The sequence below is a fragment of the Dipodomys merriami genome, unplaced genomic scaffold (assembly GCF_024711535.1).
Source record: "Dipodomys merriami isolate MVZ:Mamm:240054 unplaced genomic scaffold, mDipMer1.0.p SCAF_22, whole genome shotgun sequence".
NCBI lineage: Eukaryota > Metazoa > Chordata > Mammalia > Rodentia > Heteromyidae > Dipodomys > Dipodomys merriami.
Window position 1 is genome coordinate 23,326,229 of NW_027203604.1, and position 20,592 is coordinate 23,346,820.

Here is a 20,592-nt window from a genome sequence, read left to right on the forward strand (position 1 = left end):
TCCCTTGACCAAAGAGCACCCTGAAGAGGAACTGATCCATTGTATCTTACTTGTATCTTACTTACCTGGTGTTCTGACACCATTCGTAGCCACTGGTTCTTTCTTTGTCCATCAGTTACTGTGTCTGTGTGTACATTGTGTTTGCTTTAGTCCAGTACTTCCCACCGTACTCATGGTGCTGGGGAGTACTTGTTTTGTAATCAGCGATCTTCATTATCTACCCAAGCACAATTACTTTGCTTTGACAGGAAAACAAGTAAATGTGTGCAAAGATTTGTAACACATACTATTTGCATCCACATGTAGAGAGGGACTTGAAAAACATTAAAGTGCTAAAATTTAAAAATCCATATAGTTCTGTGAGTCACATTCTAGAACAAGGGCATTTTTCATTTCAAACCCTGAGCTCTGAGGTTTCCTAGTACCTTTCCTCCAACTCACCTGTACTTTCCAAGTTCTTGTGGTTTGCCATTTAGTTTATGTGAAAATTGCTGAGCTATGTGCTTTCCTATGGCAACATGGACAGAGTGTGATCTTTGGGATCTCAAGAGGCTGAAGACAGGAGCCCAGTTTGATTAAAGACATTTCTCTTAATGAGGAACAAGCTGATAGGCACAAGTAGTTGATCTAGCTAGTAGTTCTTCATCCATGTCACCTTAACCTCAGAAATCAACTGAGCAGGCACACAGGCCTAGGTGTGATGCCATTTTCATGAAAGCCTGTGCTTATTTCTGTTTGTTTTCACATCACGAAGAGAACAAACCATCACTTTCTTAGCTCTAAACACAGCTTATTTTTCTAACTAATATCATACCAGGGTAGCCACAGCATGTTCTGTCCCCTACTGTGTTAAGTAAGTGTGACCACATTTATAGCTCAGTGGGACTGGAGACAGACCACTGAAACTCAGAGCTGACATGGAGGGTGTGGGAGCACAGCAAGGCAGCAGCCAGCCAGCCAAAGGATAAAACCACCTGCTGGTCCAAATACCCAAGAGGCCTGGGGAGATGATCGGGCCTAGGTTTCAGTAATGAGGCAGGGAGTATGTGCTCACTAGTACAAATATAGAGGACATGCAGTCTTGGGTCTGTGTACTTTTAGCTATCTGTATAAAATCAATTTCCATAGTGATCAGACATGCAGAAGAGTAATTTCCTGTAAGGCCTGGGTCCTGGCTCAGTGGAAATGCTCCTGCTTGTCTGTTGTGATTATTTAAGCCACATGACCTCAGAGGAAAAACACGCACCACCGACTTAGATTCTGAATATCTTGATGTGAAAAAGCCAACTTTCTACTTGACTATGGTCTATGTGTCCAAACCCAGACTTCAGTATTCACCTACACTGCCATCTCAATAGTTATAATTATGATCAAAACGCAAAAGCAGCATACATGTTGTCTTTTTCCCTAAAACATACAGTCTATTTCTTACCTGAAAATTAAACATTTTAATACAGTTTCTCATTATTTCCTTGGGATGTAAGGCCACTTACAGTACTTCATGGTTTTTTGTTTTGTTTTATTAATAGCTGTAGTTAAAGCTTTCTTCTTTCACTTATAATCTTAACATCTTAGACCATCTTTCCCCCAGACAGAATTAATGTAGTACAGTATCTGCACTGATGTTGGATTTTTTTTTTTCTTTAACCCTGTGTCTGCACTGACTGGCCAGAATCCTCCTGTAGTTTGCACCATCTGAAAAAAAAAAAAAAACAAAAAACCCTGCCTTACTACAATTGACACCCACTTCACAAAGATATTACAAGAAATGAAGTGATAATGGTTATAAGATGCTTTGAGTCTTTCCAAAAAGGTGATTTGAAAACACATGTTCTTTTCTGCCAAGGAAAAATGTTTTTTGCTCCTGGATGCAGCTGAAGGAGGGAGGGGCTCTCTGGCCTTCACACTTACTCCCTCCCAAGTATCTCATGTCTTCAAAAAGGTAATAGAAGGGCTGACAAACAGTCCAGCCACAGCAGGAGCTCGGCTGCCTACAGCAGGAAGTATGCTGGAGAAAAAGGGGGAGATGGAACTCTTTGGAGCAAGCTCAGGCTCTCTTGCTTCTTTCTGCAGCCTCATCTGTACTGAAATTGGTTTGTCCTGAGGCCTAAATTCAATACAGAGAAAAGCCAGGGCACATAGCTTTGTTGTTGTTGTTGTTAGTTATGAGGCTTGAACTCTGAGCCTGGGCCCTGTCCTTGAAGGTTAGTGCTCTACCACTAGAGCCACAGCGCCACTTCTGGTTTTCTGGTTGCTACTTGGAGATAAGAGACTAAAAATAAATAAAGAAATGTCACTGGATGCCTGTAGCTCACACTTGTAATCTTAGCTATGCTGGAGGCTGAGACCTGAAGATCTATCACAGGCAAGAAAGTCTATGAGACACTTACCTCCAAACACCACAACAAGCCAGAAGTAGAGCTGTGGCTCAAGTTGTAGAGGGCTAACTTTGAGCAAAAAAGCTCAGAGATAGCACTCAGGCCCTGAGTTCAAGCCCCAGGACTGACAACTCCCCGAAAAGAGTTTTAATTAAAATTAGCAGTATCCACTGCAATCTCCCTGCCTCAAACCTCTTCCTGCGTTCTTCCTCATCTCTCTACAATCCTGTCATTCTTCTGCAACCATGCCTTTTTTTTGTTTTTCTCACCACATCCTATCCTGGTGAGGGCTCTACAGGGCTGAACTGTGTTTCTCCACCATGGATCAAAAATGTCTTCCTTCTGTTCTCTTTACCCTTTTTGGGTCTTTCTTCTGTTTCTAGTGGGGACAACAGTGCATTCTCACATGCCACAACCTCCTGTTAGAAGTCTCTCCTGATGTTCCTCATGGTACCCTCCTTTTACCTGTCCCCTCTGAAGCCAGTGGTCCGCTTCCACCTGCAGAATCCTAAGCCCTACAAGCTGCTGTTGTTCTCACTCTTACATGTCATGTATCTGTCATAAACAGTCATCCCCTGGGATTTTTCATCTCAGCTCTTTGCAGAACTGGGGCATGGTAGTTTACCACATAGAAGTTTGCCTGTTCTTCAGCTTTCTCTGGTGAGGACTTTGGACCTCGCTTAAGAACATCCCAGGTCTCTGTTCCCTACCCCCTCTTTCATGCCACTTGGAGAAGTATCCCTAAGCAAATATTCACCAAAGGAAATTTATGTCCGTATCCTCCCTGATACTCTTCCATGGTGATGTACAACAGCTGCTTGCTATCTTTTGTGAAATCACTCAATTAAGCTGGTCGGCAGATGTCTCCTTGTCAGGACATTTAATCCCAGTTCTTTTGACCTGCCTCTTGGATCCTGTGTGTTTTTCCCTTTGATCATCATTCCTTCGCCTTCTAAATCCTGAGAATAGCCTCCCCCTCAAAGGTGTGGAGCCTTTTAGGAGACCTGTTTTCCTGGACTGCCCTATGCAGCTCAGAACCTGGCCCTAGCTCTGCTTTTCCTGGGCATCATTGGGATGGTGACAGAAGCTTTGCCCCCAAGGTTTCAGACAAAGGAATGTCCCTTTCTGACTAGAAAGGAATTCATTGAAGGATATACCTGTGTCCAAGGGAACTTGATATTGTTTTATTTTTTATTGAACGTGTGAGGCTGGCACTAAGACTGATTTTCTTGAAAAAAAATAATTTGTGTGGAAATTGACACTGGTCAATGAATGGCCTGTTCGTGTTGGAAAGAAATGTAGATTGGTCCCCACTTACCTGCTGCTGCATGTGCCAATGGGAAGGACAGTTCCTTTGGTGGTGGGATCATGTTTCCAGGGCTGTGAGAAGTATGGCAGCTTGGTACACTCCAGCATGCCTGCCCTGATTGGAGCCTGGGGCCCAATCTCCTCCATGGCTTTCTTCAGTGACTTTTCTAAGTGGCCAGTCAGCCTCACTCTCCTCCTGGCAGATCACTTATGGCTGCTGAGGGAATTTCTGGCCCTTCCCCTAATCAAATCAAGAAAGAATAATGATCTTCCTGAAGGGGACTGGAGAGAGAGCTATCTCCTCTTTATAAGTGTCCTTACCCCCCTCACACATGCATGTGTGTGTGTGCATACAACCATATACACCCTTGAGCAGTACACACAAACACTGCTCTCATAGTTTATAGGGGGATTTAGCTATCAGCACTGAGACTGACACTGCTACATGACAATAGGTAAATAGTGGGAAGGCCCTATGACACTGGCTTTCAGCTCTCCTCCGAAGCATGTACGGGAGTTCCACTGTTTCGGGGGACTTGGAGAACCTGAAAAGGTAGCCATGATTCCTGTTTGTTCTCCTGTGCTCTTTTACCTTTTACCTCATCATCTGACAAGAGGACAGGAGCTGCGTTGGTGAATCCAGGCCCTTTGTTGCCATATTCTCTCCCCCTCTCTCCTGCCTCTTAGTTTTCCTGTTTTAATAGTTGCCTCCTTGAGTATTCTTTGCTTTTGCCTTGCCTAAGTAAGGTGGGGGCACCAGTGCCCACAGGAGAAAGTCAACCAGCTACCTCCTCACTTTCCCTTACCCTCCCTCCTTGCATGAAGTGGAGGGCTGACTTGGCCTTCCAGCACTTAACATTATAGGTAACGCTATCTACAATTCCAAAGGAGAGGGTAGGTATTTTAGAAGGATGCAGAGCTTAACAACTTGGAAATACTTTCTGGCAAAGATGAGTATTCTCACTAAAAGAAAAAGGTTGTATTGAGTCAACAGTAAAATGTGTTTTTTTTTTCATTCAATCAAAAATATGTATGTAGAGATTCTTTGCATACCATTATAAATGCTACAATTGGATCTCATAGAGCTTCAGCCCTGAGAAGAGATAGTGAAAGTCATGTAATCATATAATTGACAGCCACAGGGTGTGCAGTGACACAAGGTATGGTGAGTCTCCTTTCAGCCTAGGAGGCCCGGTCAGGAAGGGTGTTGTGTAAGCAAGAGATAGCAGGCATGAGGAAGAATTATGGATGGGTTTGCTTTAAACTGAATTAGCCAAGCAAGCCACCCTAAGGTCCCTCGACCTCAAATGTATTGAGTAGTTAGTCAATTTAAGGACTGGACAAGTCATCTTGATGGAAGCCAAAGAATTTGATGTGAAGCAACAAGCAATCATAATACTGAAGTAGATTTAATGAACTAGGCAGTGGAAACTGCACCCATTTGTGTACTGGAGTCTCTCTTGTCTGACCACAAAGGGTATTGCTTTGTTCCTATTGCACACCCTTACTATGAAGTTCATATTTCTCCTTGCTGCAGTTTGAAATACACTTTGCCTCTCTGCTGCAAGGAATGTGTCCTAGGGACACCTTGAAGAGGCTTTCCCAACCAGAACATTCCTTTCAAAGTATTGAAAGCACCTATTACCACTGTACTGCTTTGATGTTCCCATATTACCACAAACACTGTAATTGTTACATTAATAATTCTAGATTAAACTTTAAGTATTAAAAAAGTGAAAATCTACATTGTTCTCATGTGAAAGCAAACATTATAACTTTGGTTTTTTTTCTTACCTAAAGCCACTAAAAGTAACTAATTACATGTCAGATAACAGAGCATCCCATCCGTCTCTGCTAAAACCATTATTTTGTGGCTATAGTATATGTGCATTGTTTTATCAGTCTATATTGTTTTATCCTTTGTATAAATATTAATATGTCCTTACATGATCTTTCCAATTATATATACATGTAACCACGGACAATTAGGTTATTTCTTTTTTATTCAGCAAATATTTTATTTAGAAAACAACACTAACAATACTACCATGCTGTGCCTGTGGTTCATTGATAGGCACATCTTGCTATTGGCTGGAGAGAAACTGTACTCTGTGACTGGAGTCCCTCTCACACTATAACTCAGAGAGTTGTAATTGATGTTGGAATAGGCTGGAAATAGTTAGATAGAAAAAGTGCTTTGTAACTTTTTTAATTCTTTGTTTCTTGTTTCATTTTGTTTTGTTCTTTTATTCATAAAGGCAAGAGCTGTCCATTGAAAACATCTTCCAAGATTGGCTTGAGAGTCCCGGAATACCTAAGGTACCTTACATTCATTGCTCTAGAAGAGTCTGTGGAAAAAAGTAAAATTTGCTGCTTAGCCTGTCAATTATGATGTTGATTTTTTTAATATGTGTATAAAAAATTAGTGATCTTACTGAGTATTGCTAAGTCAGAAAAAGGCTGGGCTCTCTCCCCACCCCTTGATTTCAGCCTGATACTGTGAGGTGTGGGACTATGGAACTGGAGTAGACATGATGAGAGCTATTACACCGTGTGTTGTGAGTTCTTGCAGAGTGTGGTACTGTATATATTTTGGGAGGAGTCACCAGGCAGCAGTTTAATACCTGCAGTGAGTTGAACATCTAAACTTCAGGTCTACTCCAAAGCATCAGTTGCCAAGTAGATGAGCTGGTTGGCCAAGGCTTTCATCTGATTTGTGGTATTCGTGATTCCTTCCCTTATTTCCTTAGTGTTCTTGCCACTTAACTTCCCTTCCTTGTGTGTATAAAGATCCTGTTTCAGGCTGGTCTCCACACCTAGATGACTAGAAGCCACTTCTCTGTCCTAGGGACTGAAGCTCATTGTCATTACAGATTTTGTCCTCTTCCCTTTTGGCCAATGGGTAACTGCAAGTAAGAAACCTTTTTTGGCCATGTCGAGCTCTGTGGGAATGCTGGCCTGGAACTTCTCTTCCCTTATGCTTCCCAGAGGTATTGGGTAGCCCAGCCTCTTCCAAACCTGAATGCTGACACTAATCTGAACCTAGACCTGGGAAGTTTGAGGGTGGCACTCCAGACGGATGGTCAAGGGAACTTTCAGGCCTGGAACTTTTCCAGTCTGGGTGGCCCCCAGAGTAGTTACAGACCAAGCTTGACCATTATAGTGGGCCTTGGGAAATGTGGGTAGTCTCCCCTGACACCCCCCTCCTCGCCAACTACTCCATGGTAGACTCAGGCAAGCAGCCTCCGGAGCCTTCTCGTTTCTGGTTTCATGACTGGTTATATGAGCTTCCCTTTGGGAGTGTCTGAGTGTCAATGAATGTCTGTGACCCATGAAATGAAGGAAAGGGGGGGGGGTTGTTCTCTGTTACCGTTTCACATCTTTGTCCTTGCTTGTCACATGGGAAAATGTCACACCAGCCACCACTACTTGTTGTGAAGAAAGAACATTTCCCTTCATTTCAGGAATGCATGGTATCTATTAAACATTATTTGGCCTAGTCTTTCTAGGAGAAAAAAAATAAAAGAAGGAAATGGGTGTGGCAAGGCAGTACCTGGATCTGAGATAGACAGTGCTTTTGATTCATCTTGTGGTTTCTAAGGTGACTTCCAAACTATATTACTCACTGAGTACCAAAATCTGGGAAGAACAAGCCAAGGTCATGAATATCCAATCCTGGGCCTTCATGTTTTAGATGGAGATGGGTGTGGCTTCCTCTGTAGCTGTTTGCTTGGTATGCCTATCCAGCCGGTTACAAAGTCCCCACCCCCCCACCGACATTCTTGGTGAGGCCTGGGTACTGGGAAGAGTTGGAAGTTCAAAGAACTGGCTTCCAAATTTCTTAGCCTGGAACAACAAGGCCATTATTTGCATCAGTTCGCCTGGAGGGAAGGAAAAAGAAAGAGCCTTTAATTCTGTGCAGAGAAGCAGACCCATCCCAGACAGCCCAGATGGGTGGTGGCACCAGGGCTGACCCTCTCTCCACCAGCAGGCTCTGTCATTTCCCCTGAAGTCAGGAGGGGTTTTGTCACTAGCCTGAGACTTTTGCTTCTCAGTTAAAGTGTGAAGGATGTAAGGAAGGAAGAGACTTGCCTCTGAGCTGTACATTTCCCCACCCAAAGGTCCAGTTGTGTTGGTGACAGCTTTTAGTGTAGACAAGAATCTCTACCATAAACTGACAAAATCTGCTGTCAAAACAGCCAGGTGCAATGAGGCTGACCGGCTGTAAATTGTCTTAAAGACCCAACTGGTATTTCCTTGGGTGTTTAACTGTTCAATAAAAACAACAGCATCAGACAGCAAAAGACCTTGATTTAGTGCATGGCATTCCATTGGTGGAGGATCAGACGATATCTTTTCATCTCTTATACCCATTCTCTGCCATTATTTATATGGCTGCCGGTGATTTACCTGCTCGCAACTCCTTTTTCACTCCCTGAAAGTTTCTTTTCCTTTCCACTTCAGTGAAAGGCTCTGCAAGGGCCACAGACCCTCTGGTTTCAGGAGCATAGCACTGAATGGGACACCTTGTTCTTTGTCCCCATCATTATAATATAAAGTTACTAGCATGTGCCCTAGAATGACAACCTGAGTACTGAAATTGCTCTCCTGCTCTTTGTTCTCCTTTAAAATTTTCTGTCTGCCAGCAACTGAAGTCATTCATGACAAGAGTCACGTTCTTCTGGTAAAGTTTTCATTCCACAGGTTACAGAGGCTTTTTGTCTTCTCTCAGGAAGGCTTGCCTTGTGGTTGGCCCCAATTTTCCTTTTTGGCCATGTTGAATGGAAATTATGCAAAAAAGAAAGAAAGAAAGAAAAAGAAAAAAATAGAAAAGTAGAAATTGCTTCAGCAGCAACCAGAACAAACAAGAGCCATGCAGAGGCAAAAATCAATTGGACCCAACCTCTTTCAAAAACACCTTGTAATTTTAGGCTTTACAAAGAGTCTTGAAGTAGATTATGTCCTTCTGATTGTAAAAATATTACACATTTACTTTGAAATATAAATAGAAAATTTTTAAATGGCCCAGAGATTATATACACACAACACACACACACACACACTTTTAGTCATTATTCCAACTTTCTATAACACATCTTTCTCTGCCTTTTCAAAAGTAAAACATAATATGCTGTTTCTTGCAACCTCATACAATAGCAAAACCAAACACATAAAAGCCCTCTCTTCAATGTCAGTCCTCTGAGATAACACACAGATCATTGCTACCACACATAGGCCTTTTTAAACGAGATTGAAATATTATTATCCAAACTGAAATTTTCATTTAAGTATGTATCTTATGTACTTTTCTCTATTCCTTCCTTAATACAATTGAAGATCAATTATTTTTACCAGTCTCTTGCTTCCTAAAGGGTAGTATCATAGCTAGATTTTCTCAGCCTTCCCTTCCCTCACTTTTGGAATATTATATAGTCATCTCTTGGGATCCATACCTCTTTAGTACGAAATTTGGTGGATGCTCAAATCCCTTATATAAAATGGCATAGTAATTGCATGCAACCTATGCACATCTCCTCTATGAAATCATCTCTAGGTTATTTACCATAACTAATGCAATGTAAATGATATATGAGTAGTAGTCACCCTGTACTTTTTAGAAAGTAATAAGCACAAAAGTTTCTGTTCAATGTAGTTACCACTTTTCCTTCCTTCCTTCCTTCCTTCCTTTCTTCCTTCTTTCCTCCCTTCCTTCCTTTCTTTCTCTCTTTTTCATTCTTTCTTTTTTTTGTCAGTTGTGGGGAATGAATTCAGGGCCTGGGCACTGCCCCTAGCTTTTGTGCTCAAGGCTAGTGCTCTAACCATTTTGATCCACAGCTCTACTTCCAGTTTTCTGATGGTTAATTTGGAGATAAGAGTCTCATGGACTTTCCTGCCATTTTGGCTTTGAATTGTGATCCTCAGATCTCAGCCTCCTGAGTAGCTAAATACTTCTTAGTATTTTTGATCCAGCATTGGTTGAATGTGTGAATGTGGAACCCATAAATATGGAGAGCTGACTAAGAACACATTGTGCTAGTTTGTCAGTTCTTTAGATTTGTATTTCTTTTCTTGTCTGCCCAAACAAAAGTTGCTTGTGTTTCAATCTTCTTTTAAAATACTTATATGAAAATACACTAGAGATAACATTTCTTCATTCAGCCTTTCTTCAGTATTCCATGTTGGGTTTTTTGTTGTTGTAGTTTGTTTTGTTTTGTTTTTATAGATCATGGAGCTTGAGCTCAGGGTCTGTGCATTGTAGCACAATGGGTGTATGATTGCCCCCATGTCCTTGTGCTCAACAATCATAAAGTCAACCAACTATGGAACAAAATAGTTTTAAAAAGAAATTGCTTCTGTACTAAACATGTACTTTTTCCTGTCATTCTTAAGCAGTACAGCATGACATGGTATTACATTAGATTAGGAATTCTATTTAATCTAGAGGTGATCCAAAGCAAACAGGAGGATGTGCCTAGGTTATATAAATGTTATATACCATTTTATATAAGGATCTTGTATATACTCAGAATTTGATATCCATAGAGATTCCTGCAACAAATCCCCCATAGATACTGAGACCTATGTTTACCCAATAGCCTAAATTATTGAAGTTAATTTAAGTTGTTAGCTCTTACTTTTTGAATTTGGCAACTAGACTGAGCCTGGTGGTGCAAACCTGTATTCTAGCCTTCAGGAAGCTGAACAGGAGGATTATGAGGTTGAGGCTAGCATAGGCTACGAAGCAAAATCTTGTCTCAAAATACCAAAAATGAAAATGTTGAAGCTAAAAAATTTAAAGTGAAACTAGGAGCTGGTAGCTCTGCCTATAATCCTAAACTCAGAACGTGAAGATATGAGAATTATGGCTCAAAGATATCCCAGGCAGGAAAGTCTATGAGATCCTTATCTCCAGTTAACTATGAAAAAGCCAGAATTGGAGCTGTGACTCAAGTGATAGAGCACTAGCCTTGGTCAAAAAAGGTCAGAAACTGCCCAGGCCCTGACTTCAAGTGTGTACGTGCATGTGTGCATGCACGCACGTATACACACACACACACACACACACACACACACACACACACACACACACACACAAAGTTATAGTAACACAGGTATTTTCTACTGAATGAAAGCTTCTCTGGAGCTGTTGATTGGATTAATATTTGAGGCACAATGACTTAAAATCATCCATTGGATAGATCAGATTGAAATTATCTATAGGTTTTGTGAAACATATGACTTGTGAAACATAGACACTTTCAACTTACTGTGGCAGCATAGATGATTGCAACCAAAGGGTAGAATGTCAGAGTGCAGAGTTCACAGTAGGCATTCAAAAGGTGTGAACTAACTACCAGCCTCACTTCAGTTCTCAATTTCAGCTCTCAGCTTGTTTCCTAAGGTATGCATACATCAGCACACCAATTTGGGTGAACCTCAGATCTTTTGTGCTCCCATCTCCTCTTTGAAGGAGGTGCTCAGCAGCCACAAATCAAAACCATTGGCAGCAGTAGTGGTAAGGAGGATAGCCAGGATGGCTAATGGGCCAGTCACAAAATATATCCTGGAAATAGGCAAGAATCCACCTGAATTCTCAGATGACTCTTGAATCCCAGAATTTAGAATAGCAATTATTTTGGCATCTTGGGGAAATGCTACTTCTTTCCAAGCAAACACCTGCAAGTTGCCAAAGGCCACACAAGCAAATGAGAGAACACATGTCTTGCTGGGAAAAATTCTGCAATCACCAAATTCAGGAAATGTGATACAGTCTTTTACAAGAGGCGCTATGTCATCATAGCCACAATGTGTCTTTCGCATAGAAAAATCCAGTTTGTTTCTGGGGAACCATTTGTAGGCTCTTTTAGTATCTGTTATGTAATATTATCAACATAGTTTTAAGGTCATTAGGATACTCAGTCTCAGTAGTATTTACAAAAGTTCTACATTTAATGGCCAGTCAAGAAATTGAGACTGGTTATTTTGCGAATTCCAGCAAAAGTATGTTTTTCAAATTATATGCGCTATGAGATCTTTGATTCTTTTATATTAATAATAACAATTGCCATGATGTGATAATACTGCAGGGGGTAAAGGCTCCTAATAATTTTACTGTTGTTTTTGTTCAGTAGTTTGGCTCACACTTTTCAAATTTTTATTTATTTTTGTTATTATAAAGGTAATACAGGGGCTGGGGAGGTGGCTCAGTGGTAGAGCGCTTGCCTTGCATGCATGAGGCCCTGGGTTTGATTCCTCAGCACCACATAAGCAGAAAAAAAAAGCCTGAAGTGGTGCTATGGCTCAAGTGGTAGAGCACTAGCCTTGAGCTGAAGAGCTGAGGGACAGCGCCCAGGCCCAGAGTTCAGGCCCCACGACCAGACCCCCCTCCCCCCAAAAAAGGCAATGCAAACAGCAATTACAGTTACATAAGCCAGGTAATGAGTGCATTTCTTTTTGAGCAATGTCACCTCTTCTCTTGCTCTCTCCAAGTTTTTTCCTTCCAACCCCCCCAATTTGTATAGTTCATTTCAACATAAGAGTATAGTGAGTACCACTGCTGCATTTGTTCACCTTTTGTTTAGCTCCCATTTTTAAGTGACTGAGCATCTTGTAAAGTTTCTCGAAGACATATTCTTCTGGCCTCTGAATGTCTATGAATCATCACAGTCACTTACTGTTAAGCAAGGAGCCTGGCCCTCTACATGGGCTCTCCATGTTGCTATACAGCTCAGCAGCATTCCCAATAGGCAAGGATCAAATTTATTTACATATTTTAATTTTAGCCTAATTTCATTCATTCGTATTCATTTGCTAGGGAAGCAATATTTAAATGCCACAGGTGGGGTGGCTTAAAGAACAGAGATCTTTTTTCTCACAGTTCAAGGCTTGGAGTCTTAAGATCAAGATATTGGCAGGTTTGGTTTCTCCCTAGGCCTCTCCCTTTGGCTTGCAGGTGGTTGACTTCTCACTGTCCTTACATAGTCTTTCCTCTAGATTGGGCTCATATCTGTGTCTTTATCTTCTCTTTTTATAAGGACACCAGTTATAGTACACTGAGGCTTACATATGTGACCTAATTTTACCTTAGTGAGTCCTACCTTCAAAATAGTCGCCTTCTGATCCATTAGAAGGCACAGTTCAGCCCAAAGCAAAACTCATTCCCTGTTTCAGCATTTCTAGAGAATTTTTTTGAAATGGCCAAGAATCATTCAAGCTAAACTCACTATATTTTATCCCTCTGTGGAAGAATATACGGTAGGTACAGTTTTTTTGTCTCAAATGATATTAGTTACCTAGTCCAAAAATTAATATATAGAAATATAGAAAAATATAAATATAGAAAGGTTCATTGTCCCAGAGGATAGTAGGTAGCAGAAGGTATATGCTGGATGACACATCAGATTAGAGTCATCTGACTGGACTCTGCCCAAATATTTTGACCTCTTCAGGACATCATGATGAAATAGAAAATTTGCCATTGATGGCCCCACATGAAAGCTCTATGTTCCTTTTTTCTTTCCCTTTCAAAACCTGATTTCTTTTTTTTTTTATTTTATTTTTATTTTTTTATTTTTATTTTTTTAATTTTTTTATTGTAAAGATACTATACAGAGGGTTACAGTTACATGAGTGAGGTAATGAGTACACTTCCTCTTGAACATTGTTACCCCCTCCATTGTTTTTCCCCTACCATCCCCTCCCTCCCTCCCTTCCCCAAGGTTCTTTTTTTTTTTTTTTTTGATTGTGATTAAGTGATTACTTAATTTCCGGAAATTCACAGTATTGTGGAATAATGATGCTCATTTAAAGTCACAAGTTCATTCTAACTTTCCTGGAGCAAATTGTCTATCACAGTCTGTAATATATAACGGTGCTCATATGTTATATACCATATATGTGATCAGCAGCATGGGGATATTTAGTAGTGGTTCAACCTGATGAGTGGGAGTTCTTTGTTTCTTAAGTCCTGTTAGTTTTGTCATATCACCTAACATTTTGGATTCATCATCCACTTATCAGGGAGACCATGTACTGTTTGTCTCTTCGTTCTTGGCTTACCTCGCTCAACATGATTCCTTCTAGCTCCATCCATTTCCCTGCAAATGCCATTATTTTGTCATTTCTAATGGCTGCATAATATTCCATTGTGTATAGATACCACAATTTTTGGATCCATTCATCTGTGGTGGGGCATCTAGGTTGTCAAAACCTGATTTCTAAAAAGCATTTGAATCTCTTCACAAGACTAGGCCCCCAAGTGAATACTAAGAATCAAAAATTCTTTCTGTCCCTGGAAGGTTTCTTTTGTACATGGTAGAGTTTAGGCTTTCATTGTAGAACTGTCAGGTCTCCTGACTGGGTGCAAATGGAAGCTTCTTCCAAGATATGAACAGTCCTCAGAGTACATTGCCTGCCCTCTCTTCTCCTCTAGATGAGAAAGTATCCCATATTTCTATAATTTATGAGGGACTGTGTTGATCCAAATATGAGAGAAACACAGGTGTTGCACTTAAGATACTCAATAATTCATCAGGAAAATAAATGTACAGATACCTAAGCTAAGGCAAAAAACAAAAAGCATAAAAAGAGTGCAGAAGAAAGAGGCCATTTCCATGTGTGGAAGAGGAGAGGCTATGGAAGCACTTGAAACTAGTCCTAAAAGGCAGGGAGATCTAGAGATGTAGATTGTAAGAAGGCTTTGTGGGCTGAGAGCCACATAACCAAGCTCAGTGGTGTAAACCTGAATGTGCTTGTGTGTGACTCATGCTGAATAGCACCAAATCTCAGTGACAAGATAATTAACTAGTATACCAGAACTATGACTGAGGCTCATCAGGCAGTACCTAGATCCAGAGGATACCTGGAAGTAGCATCCCTAGCAAGAGAAAGAGCACTTCCCAGACACCTAATTCTCACTCTCAAGCTCCCTTCAAAGTCTTAGTTTCCATGACACTAGCCAAGGCCATTCTACCCCTAAATGGTAGAAGGATAAATGCCCAATAATAATAAATAAATAAAATAATAATAAGATCCATTAGGTAAATGTTTTGGTAAGTATTTAATCATTGATTTTTACCATTTATGTTCTGCCTGTTTGGAACCAATTTATACTCAAAGTTTTCAAAAAAAGTAGACCTTCAAATGAGCTTGATTAATAAGTCAGGACACAGCCAGATGACACTGGCCCTTGAGAGTGATGCTAGAGTATCCCCACAAGTTTAGGGAACTACCAAAGGCTTTAGAAGGAGAGAGATACTTAACTAGCAATTTCACAGTATGGCTAGGTGGTCCAGATCCTTGCTGGAAAGATAACTGTGGGTAAAAGGCCATACTTCCCCCCACCCCCCTACCCCCCACCACCCAAGGGGATGACATCACCAAATGGAGTGGCAAGAATAGTAGATTGCCTTTTGATCTTTGGTTTACACCTTTGAAAGCCAAAGCTTTCCAGAATCATTCCTTTACACAGATATGTTTTTAAAACATCATTAAATGTCTGGTTAATAGTCTACCCAGAAAGCATATGAAATATACTGAGAATCATCTACATCCACGGGTGCTTTCAAGGGAATAAATATGAAGCTGTAGTGTATCCAATACTGCCAGTGTCAGGACAGGATACTTGATGGTGAGGTACAGCCAAGGCTTTTACCCTTTAGGATTTTAAGTTGGTTGTCTAATGTAAGTGGAGTGGCTTAAATAACAGTAGTTAATGTTCTCTGTTGTGAAGGCTAGATGTTCACACACACACACACACACACACACACACACACACACACACACACACACACACACAAGTATGTCTTACTGGGATCAAATCAAAGGTGTCACACGTGCTTTATCACTGAGTTACATTCTGTGCCCTAACCATGCATGTTTTTAAAGTGAGCTCAAAAGAAAGCACATAAGGGTGGTTTTCTCAGTTGGTTAGGGTGGCGAGCATCTGAAAACTTTTTTCTTTTAAACAAAGTTAAAAAAATTCTGGACTGGCCCAGATGGACACAAATACTTTGAAACATGTGACACCATGGAAAGAAGTCTAATATTTATTTGATGAACTAAGGATAAATCTGTTCTGCTTTTAAACCAGAAGGAAAAAGAAGCAGAAGCCACAAGCTCTGAAAAGATTATTTGGCTCAGTTTAGTTGATAGAGACAGTTGGTAGTGGCTTGAGTAATACAGGTTTTAATAAAGAGATAAAATTGAGTTCTTGCTAGATGTAAAGCTCTAAAGGCTTGGGTTAGACACCCTCAGGGAGACTAGGTCAGCAGAATCAGCCAGAAGCCTGTTAAAGCTGTAGCTCTGTACTTACTGAGGAGAATCTCCATATGTAGAGCTGGGATTGGTTGATATGATCTATAGTTGTATGTATTCTACATAAAATAGTTCATTTGATGTGTCTATTCTAGAATATATTCTGTCAGATGTAGTTGCTTTTCTAAATTCAATCTGAACTCTCGGCATGCTTTTTTTTTTTTTTTTAATTCTTACTCAGTAATCCAAATACTTGCTTTGAGATTTGGTTTATTTGTTCAATCAATATGCCACACGTTGTGCTGGGCAGTGGGTGTTCTGAGCTGAAAGGGTACAGACCCTTCTCATGAGCACATAGTCTGTGGAGACATTTACAAACAAGTCATTATTTGTTAATGCACAAGAGGCCTCTGCCCTAGAGTTGAAGACCCTGGATGAACTGCAGAGGTTGACTTCCTGTATTTGCCATTTTCAGACAGAAGCCTAAAATATAAGACAATAAAATGCTTAAAAGCTTGGCCCCAACTCAGTCACAAGTCAGTCGGGTGGTTGTGTAAGTGAGCCATGTAATTTGTCCTGAAGGTACAAAGTCTAGTTAGTGGGCCATGTTTGGCTTTATGAATATTATTTGTTTGTGTACCAGCATTATTCACTTATGGAAAAATTATTATATTGTTCATCATGATCAATACCTTTTAAGAAGATTTCATTGCAATGGTGCTTTATTTCATGGAAAAAGCTCTTTAGGGAGGAGTAATGTAAACTCAGTACCAGGATAAAGATACCTGTTTCAGAATATAAACCTCTGTCCATAGAAAAACACCTGATTCTGCTTTTGAAGATGAACTGCCCACATTCTCTGTGGTATTAGCTTGACATACTCTAAATTCTTCACCAAAAATAGATCATTTTACTTTTGCATTATGCCCCTGCCAACTCTAAGGAGCAGTTTTGAGTGAGTTAGAGAAGGGTGTGTGTGTATACACACACACACGCACACACACACACAGCCTTTTGGCTGCCTTGTATCACATGGCATCATTGTATATCCTGATTACCTGGAACTTTGAGTCAGTGCTTCCCATTGTGGCCTTCCAAAATATCCATGGTTGCTTGTACCAGTTCTTGCCACCAAAGCATTCTCCCAACAGGGAAAGCTCTGAAGGGCTATTCTGCCTTCTCCTTTGTGAACAAAACCATTATAATGTAACAAATGGGTATATGTTTAATGCATGCATGATATACTGTTCCTTGAATGTGGTATCTCATGCTTAATGGTTTCACATAGGAAATATTGGGTTTTATTGCATCTGAGAGCTGACATTTTTTTTGATGTTAGTGAATGTGAGTGTGAAGAGAGATTTCCTTGGGTTCTGTGTCTTTGGAAGATAGAGCTATTCCTTCCTTGAGATAGAAACTAAATTAAATAATCCATACCAGCCCACCAAAACAAACAAATAAGGGACAAATGGCCAAACAAGAAATGTTCTATGTATCTGCTAAAGCATTTAAAAAATGTTTCCTATATTTTCTGTTTGCTTTTGTCTTCTATGTTGGCCCTGAGTAGGAGAACATTCATGATATAGCCAGGTGTCAGCCATCAACAAGTTTATCATAGGTCAGGTAATGGTTAACCAGTATCAAACTGTCTAAACCCAATTGTGTGTCTAAAAATGGCAGTGTTCTCTGTGCTCACCTCTATGAGGTAGTTATCTGTTATTCACAGGCACTCATTAGCAAGTATACTGAGGTCAATCAGCAATGGTCCTATTCTTCCAGGCTGATCTCTCACTTGAGCCATTATAATACAGTAGTTCTACTTTTAGTCCTGTCCAGTTAACTGCTACAATTTTGTTGTTCATAAATGAGAAGGTACTGGGTATGGGAGAAGAACCAGTGCATTATATCCAAGTTTATGTTTTTACATTGATAACATCATCATGAGGTTTTGTTCAGTAAAGTTAATCTTATGTTGGGTGAAGAAAGCAATTAGTACTTTAAATATAGATTGTCAGCTTTATTACCATTGTGCCCTGTGGCCAAGAGTGGGTCATTTATATCATTGCTTCTGTGGGAGATGGGTGCTGAACTTGGGGAGGGCAGAGCCTTTGCCAGTCTTATGTTACTACTTACTATACCCAGGTACTACACGGAGTCCTGCACTGCAGGTGTACCTGGTCACCTGTGAGAGGAGAAAAGTTAGATTTTACTTGATGAAAATATCTTCCTTTCTCTCCCTGGACTTGTGAATTGTCCTCAGACTTAAAACTTGACCTCAGTTTGGGTTGGTGTTGGGGCGGGGGAGTTATGTTTCATTCTGCATGATGTCTTACAAACTTCCACTACCAAGAATTTTTTTTCTCTCCCTTTGAAAAATTGCTACTTGAGAGATTATTGGAAAAAAGCTTAAGTGATTCTCATTCTGTAGGAGCATTGATGCTGGCTAATCACTGAAGAATAGGCATTTGCTAGTAATTCAAATCACAGTTATTAACCTGATTAACCTGCAGGAGATGAGAAAGCTTTGCTGAGCTTCTTAGTCTCAAGATTCTTGCAGATCAATATTAACCATAGGCCAGTTATTCCTTAGGAAGTGGCAACTGTTATTTGTAAGATACATTTTGGTGGCCAGATGCAGTCAGTGGCTTACATCTATAGTCTCAGCTGTTGGGAAAATTGTGGTTTGAGGCCAGCCTGGGGGGGGGGGGGCAGGGAACTAATGAGATCCTATCTCCACCAACAGGCTTGAGCATGGTAGAATGTGTCTATGGCCCTAGCTACTTGGAAGGTCAAACACAGGAAGACTGAAGTCCAATATTCAAGGCCAGCCCTTAAAGCAAAAGTGTGAGACCCTATCTGGAAAATTATTAAAGCACAAAGGGCTGGACACGGCTCAACTGTTAGAGTTCCTGCCTGGAAAATGCAAGGTCCTAAATTCAAACCATAGTACTGCAGAAAAAGATATATTTTGAGATCTGAAAATAAAGTATTTATTTATGTCACATCAGTATCCTTGAAGAGAAGGCCCAGAGTTCCAGGTTGCTTTTTGACAGATAAGCAGACATGGGATCCAAATGTTTAGGAAGGAACCTCATTTCTTATGCTGCTTTCTATTTAAATCATTAGAGTATTTACTGCTTTAAAAAATAACCAAAGCAAAACAAACAGAACCAGTAATGAAATCTTTATGAGAAATTGCCACAGTGATTGCTGCATATTTTATAGCAAAACATTGTAGTGTTCCATATATTGAGAAAGTAGGACCTTTTTGGGGTTGGGATGATCAAACCCAGATGCTTTCCTAAAATTATATTTTCAGTGCATTTATATGTCTGTTACAAAGTGTGCTACATGCTAAAAATATTTTCCTTTGTAGGCCAGGGGAAATTTCAAACCACATTGAGGGATACATATATCAGATGGTTTTTCTTAAGTGTGTTAAGGGCATCCTGGTTGTTATTAGCCCCAACTTTACAATATGACATTATTTATGCCAAAAAGCTTCACAATTCAATTCCTCTTTAATTTCAGCAACTTTATTGGCATGAAAATGCATGGAAGGGAGGCCAAAGTCAATACATCAGAATTTAGGGCTAAGACTCCAGGGCAGCAAGTGATAATAGGATTCGGCTGCAGATAACTCCTACATCCCTGAGGCCTGTTTCCTGGGACAGGGAAGCTGTCTGCATTGGGCAGCTTCTCCTGTCTTTTTCCAATTGCTTCATCTCATTTTCTCTCGTTCCTCCCTTTTCCCTCAACCATGTGAGAAGTGCTGTCTCTTTTCATAAGCTATGTAACCAAGCAAGATACTCTCCCACCCCCACCCTCCACCCCCGCCTTTTTTTCTGTGTGCTGGTACTGGTACTGGGGCCTCGTGCTATCTTTTACATCTCTCTACTTGGTCAGGGCTAGCACTCTACCATGTGAGCCACAGCTCCACTTTGGCTTTTTGATGGTTAATTGGAGATAAGAGTTTCATGAATTTTCCTGCCAGGGCTGGCTTTGAATCTCAGATCTCAGATCTCACCCTTCTAATTAGCTAGAGTTACAGGAGTGAGCCACCAGTGCCCAACTACATTTCTCTTTTTTTTCCCCCCAGGGCTGAGGACTGAACCCAGGGCCTTACTCCCGCCTGGCGAGTGCCCTTCCGCTGGGCTAAACCCCCAGCCCTTACATTTCTCTTTTAGACCCATTTTTGTTTGGATTTATCACAAAAAAAATCCATTTCTCTAGAATTCTCACTGTTTTTTTCTCCCCAAATTATATTTCCATCACTGACACTGACATTTTGTATTTAAGAGGCATATGCCCAGATTTTTGCATAAATGCTTCAAGAAGCTGCAGATCAATCAATCCAAGAATATAGAAATTGTCTGACTCTATAGAACTATACTTTTTAATTTAGTCCTTCCATCTTCCCTGGTATAATAGAGTTCCCCACTTTTTATATTTCAATGTCCAGAAGTTTAGAAAAGGTTGTTATTGAGTAGATTCTATGCCATTCATTATATATAATAGTTATATGTATACATATGTATGTATCTCCTAGTCACATTGAAAAATAAATATTATATCTATTTTATTCATTTTTCATTAAAAAATTTTAATGGTCCTGGGGTTTGAATTTAGGGCCATGTGCTTGCTAAACAAA

The 20,592-nt window shown here is 40.4% G+C and overlaps 1 protein-coding gene across 4 annotated transcripts in view; it reads left to right on the forward strand.

Annotated features, from left to right (window-relative positions):
• Aopep (aminopeptidase O (putative)) overlaps window positions 1-20,592 on the forward strand; it is a 342,923-nt gene that overhangs the window by 232,628 nt on the left and 89,703 nt on the right. For all 4 annotated transcript variants that reach the window (XM_070033698.1, XM_070033700.1, XM_070033701.1 and 1 more), the window contains one exon: window positions 5,945-6,005. In XM_070033698.1, coding sequence (XP_069889799.1) covers window positions 5,945-6,005 — 61 coding nt within the window. The remainder of the gene's footprint in view (window positions 1-5,944; window positions 6,006-20,592) is intronic.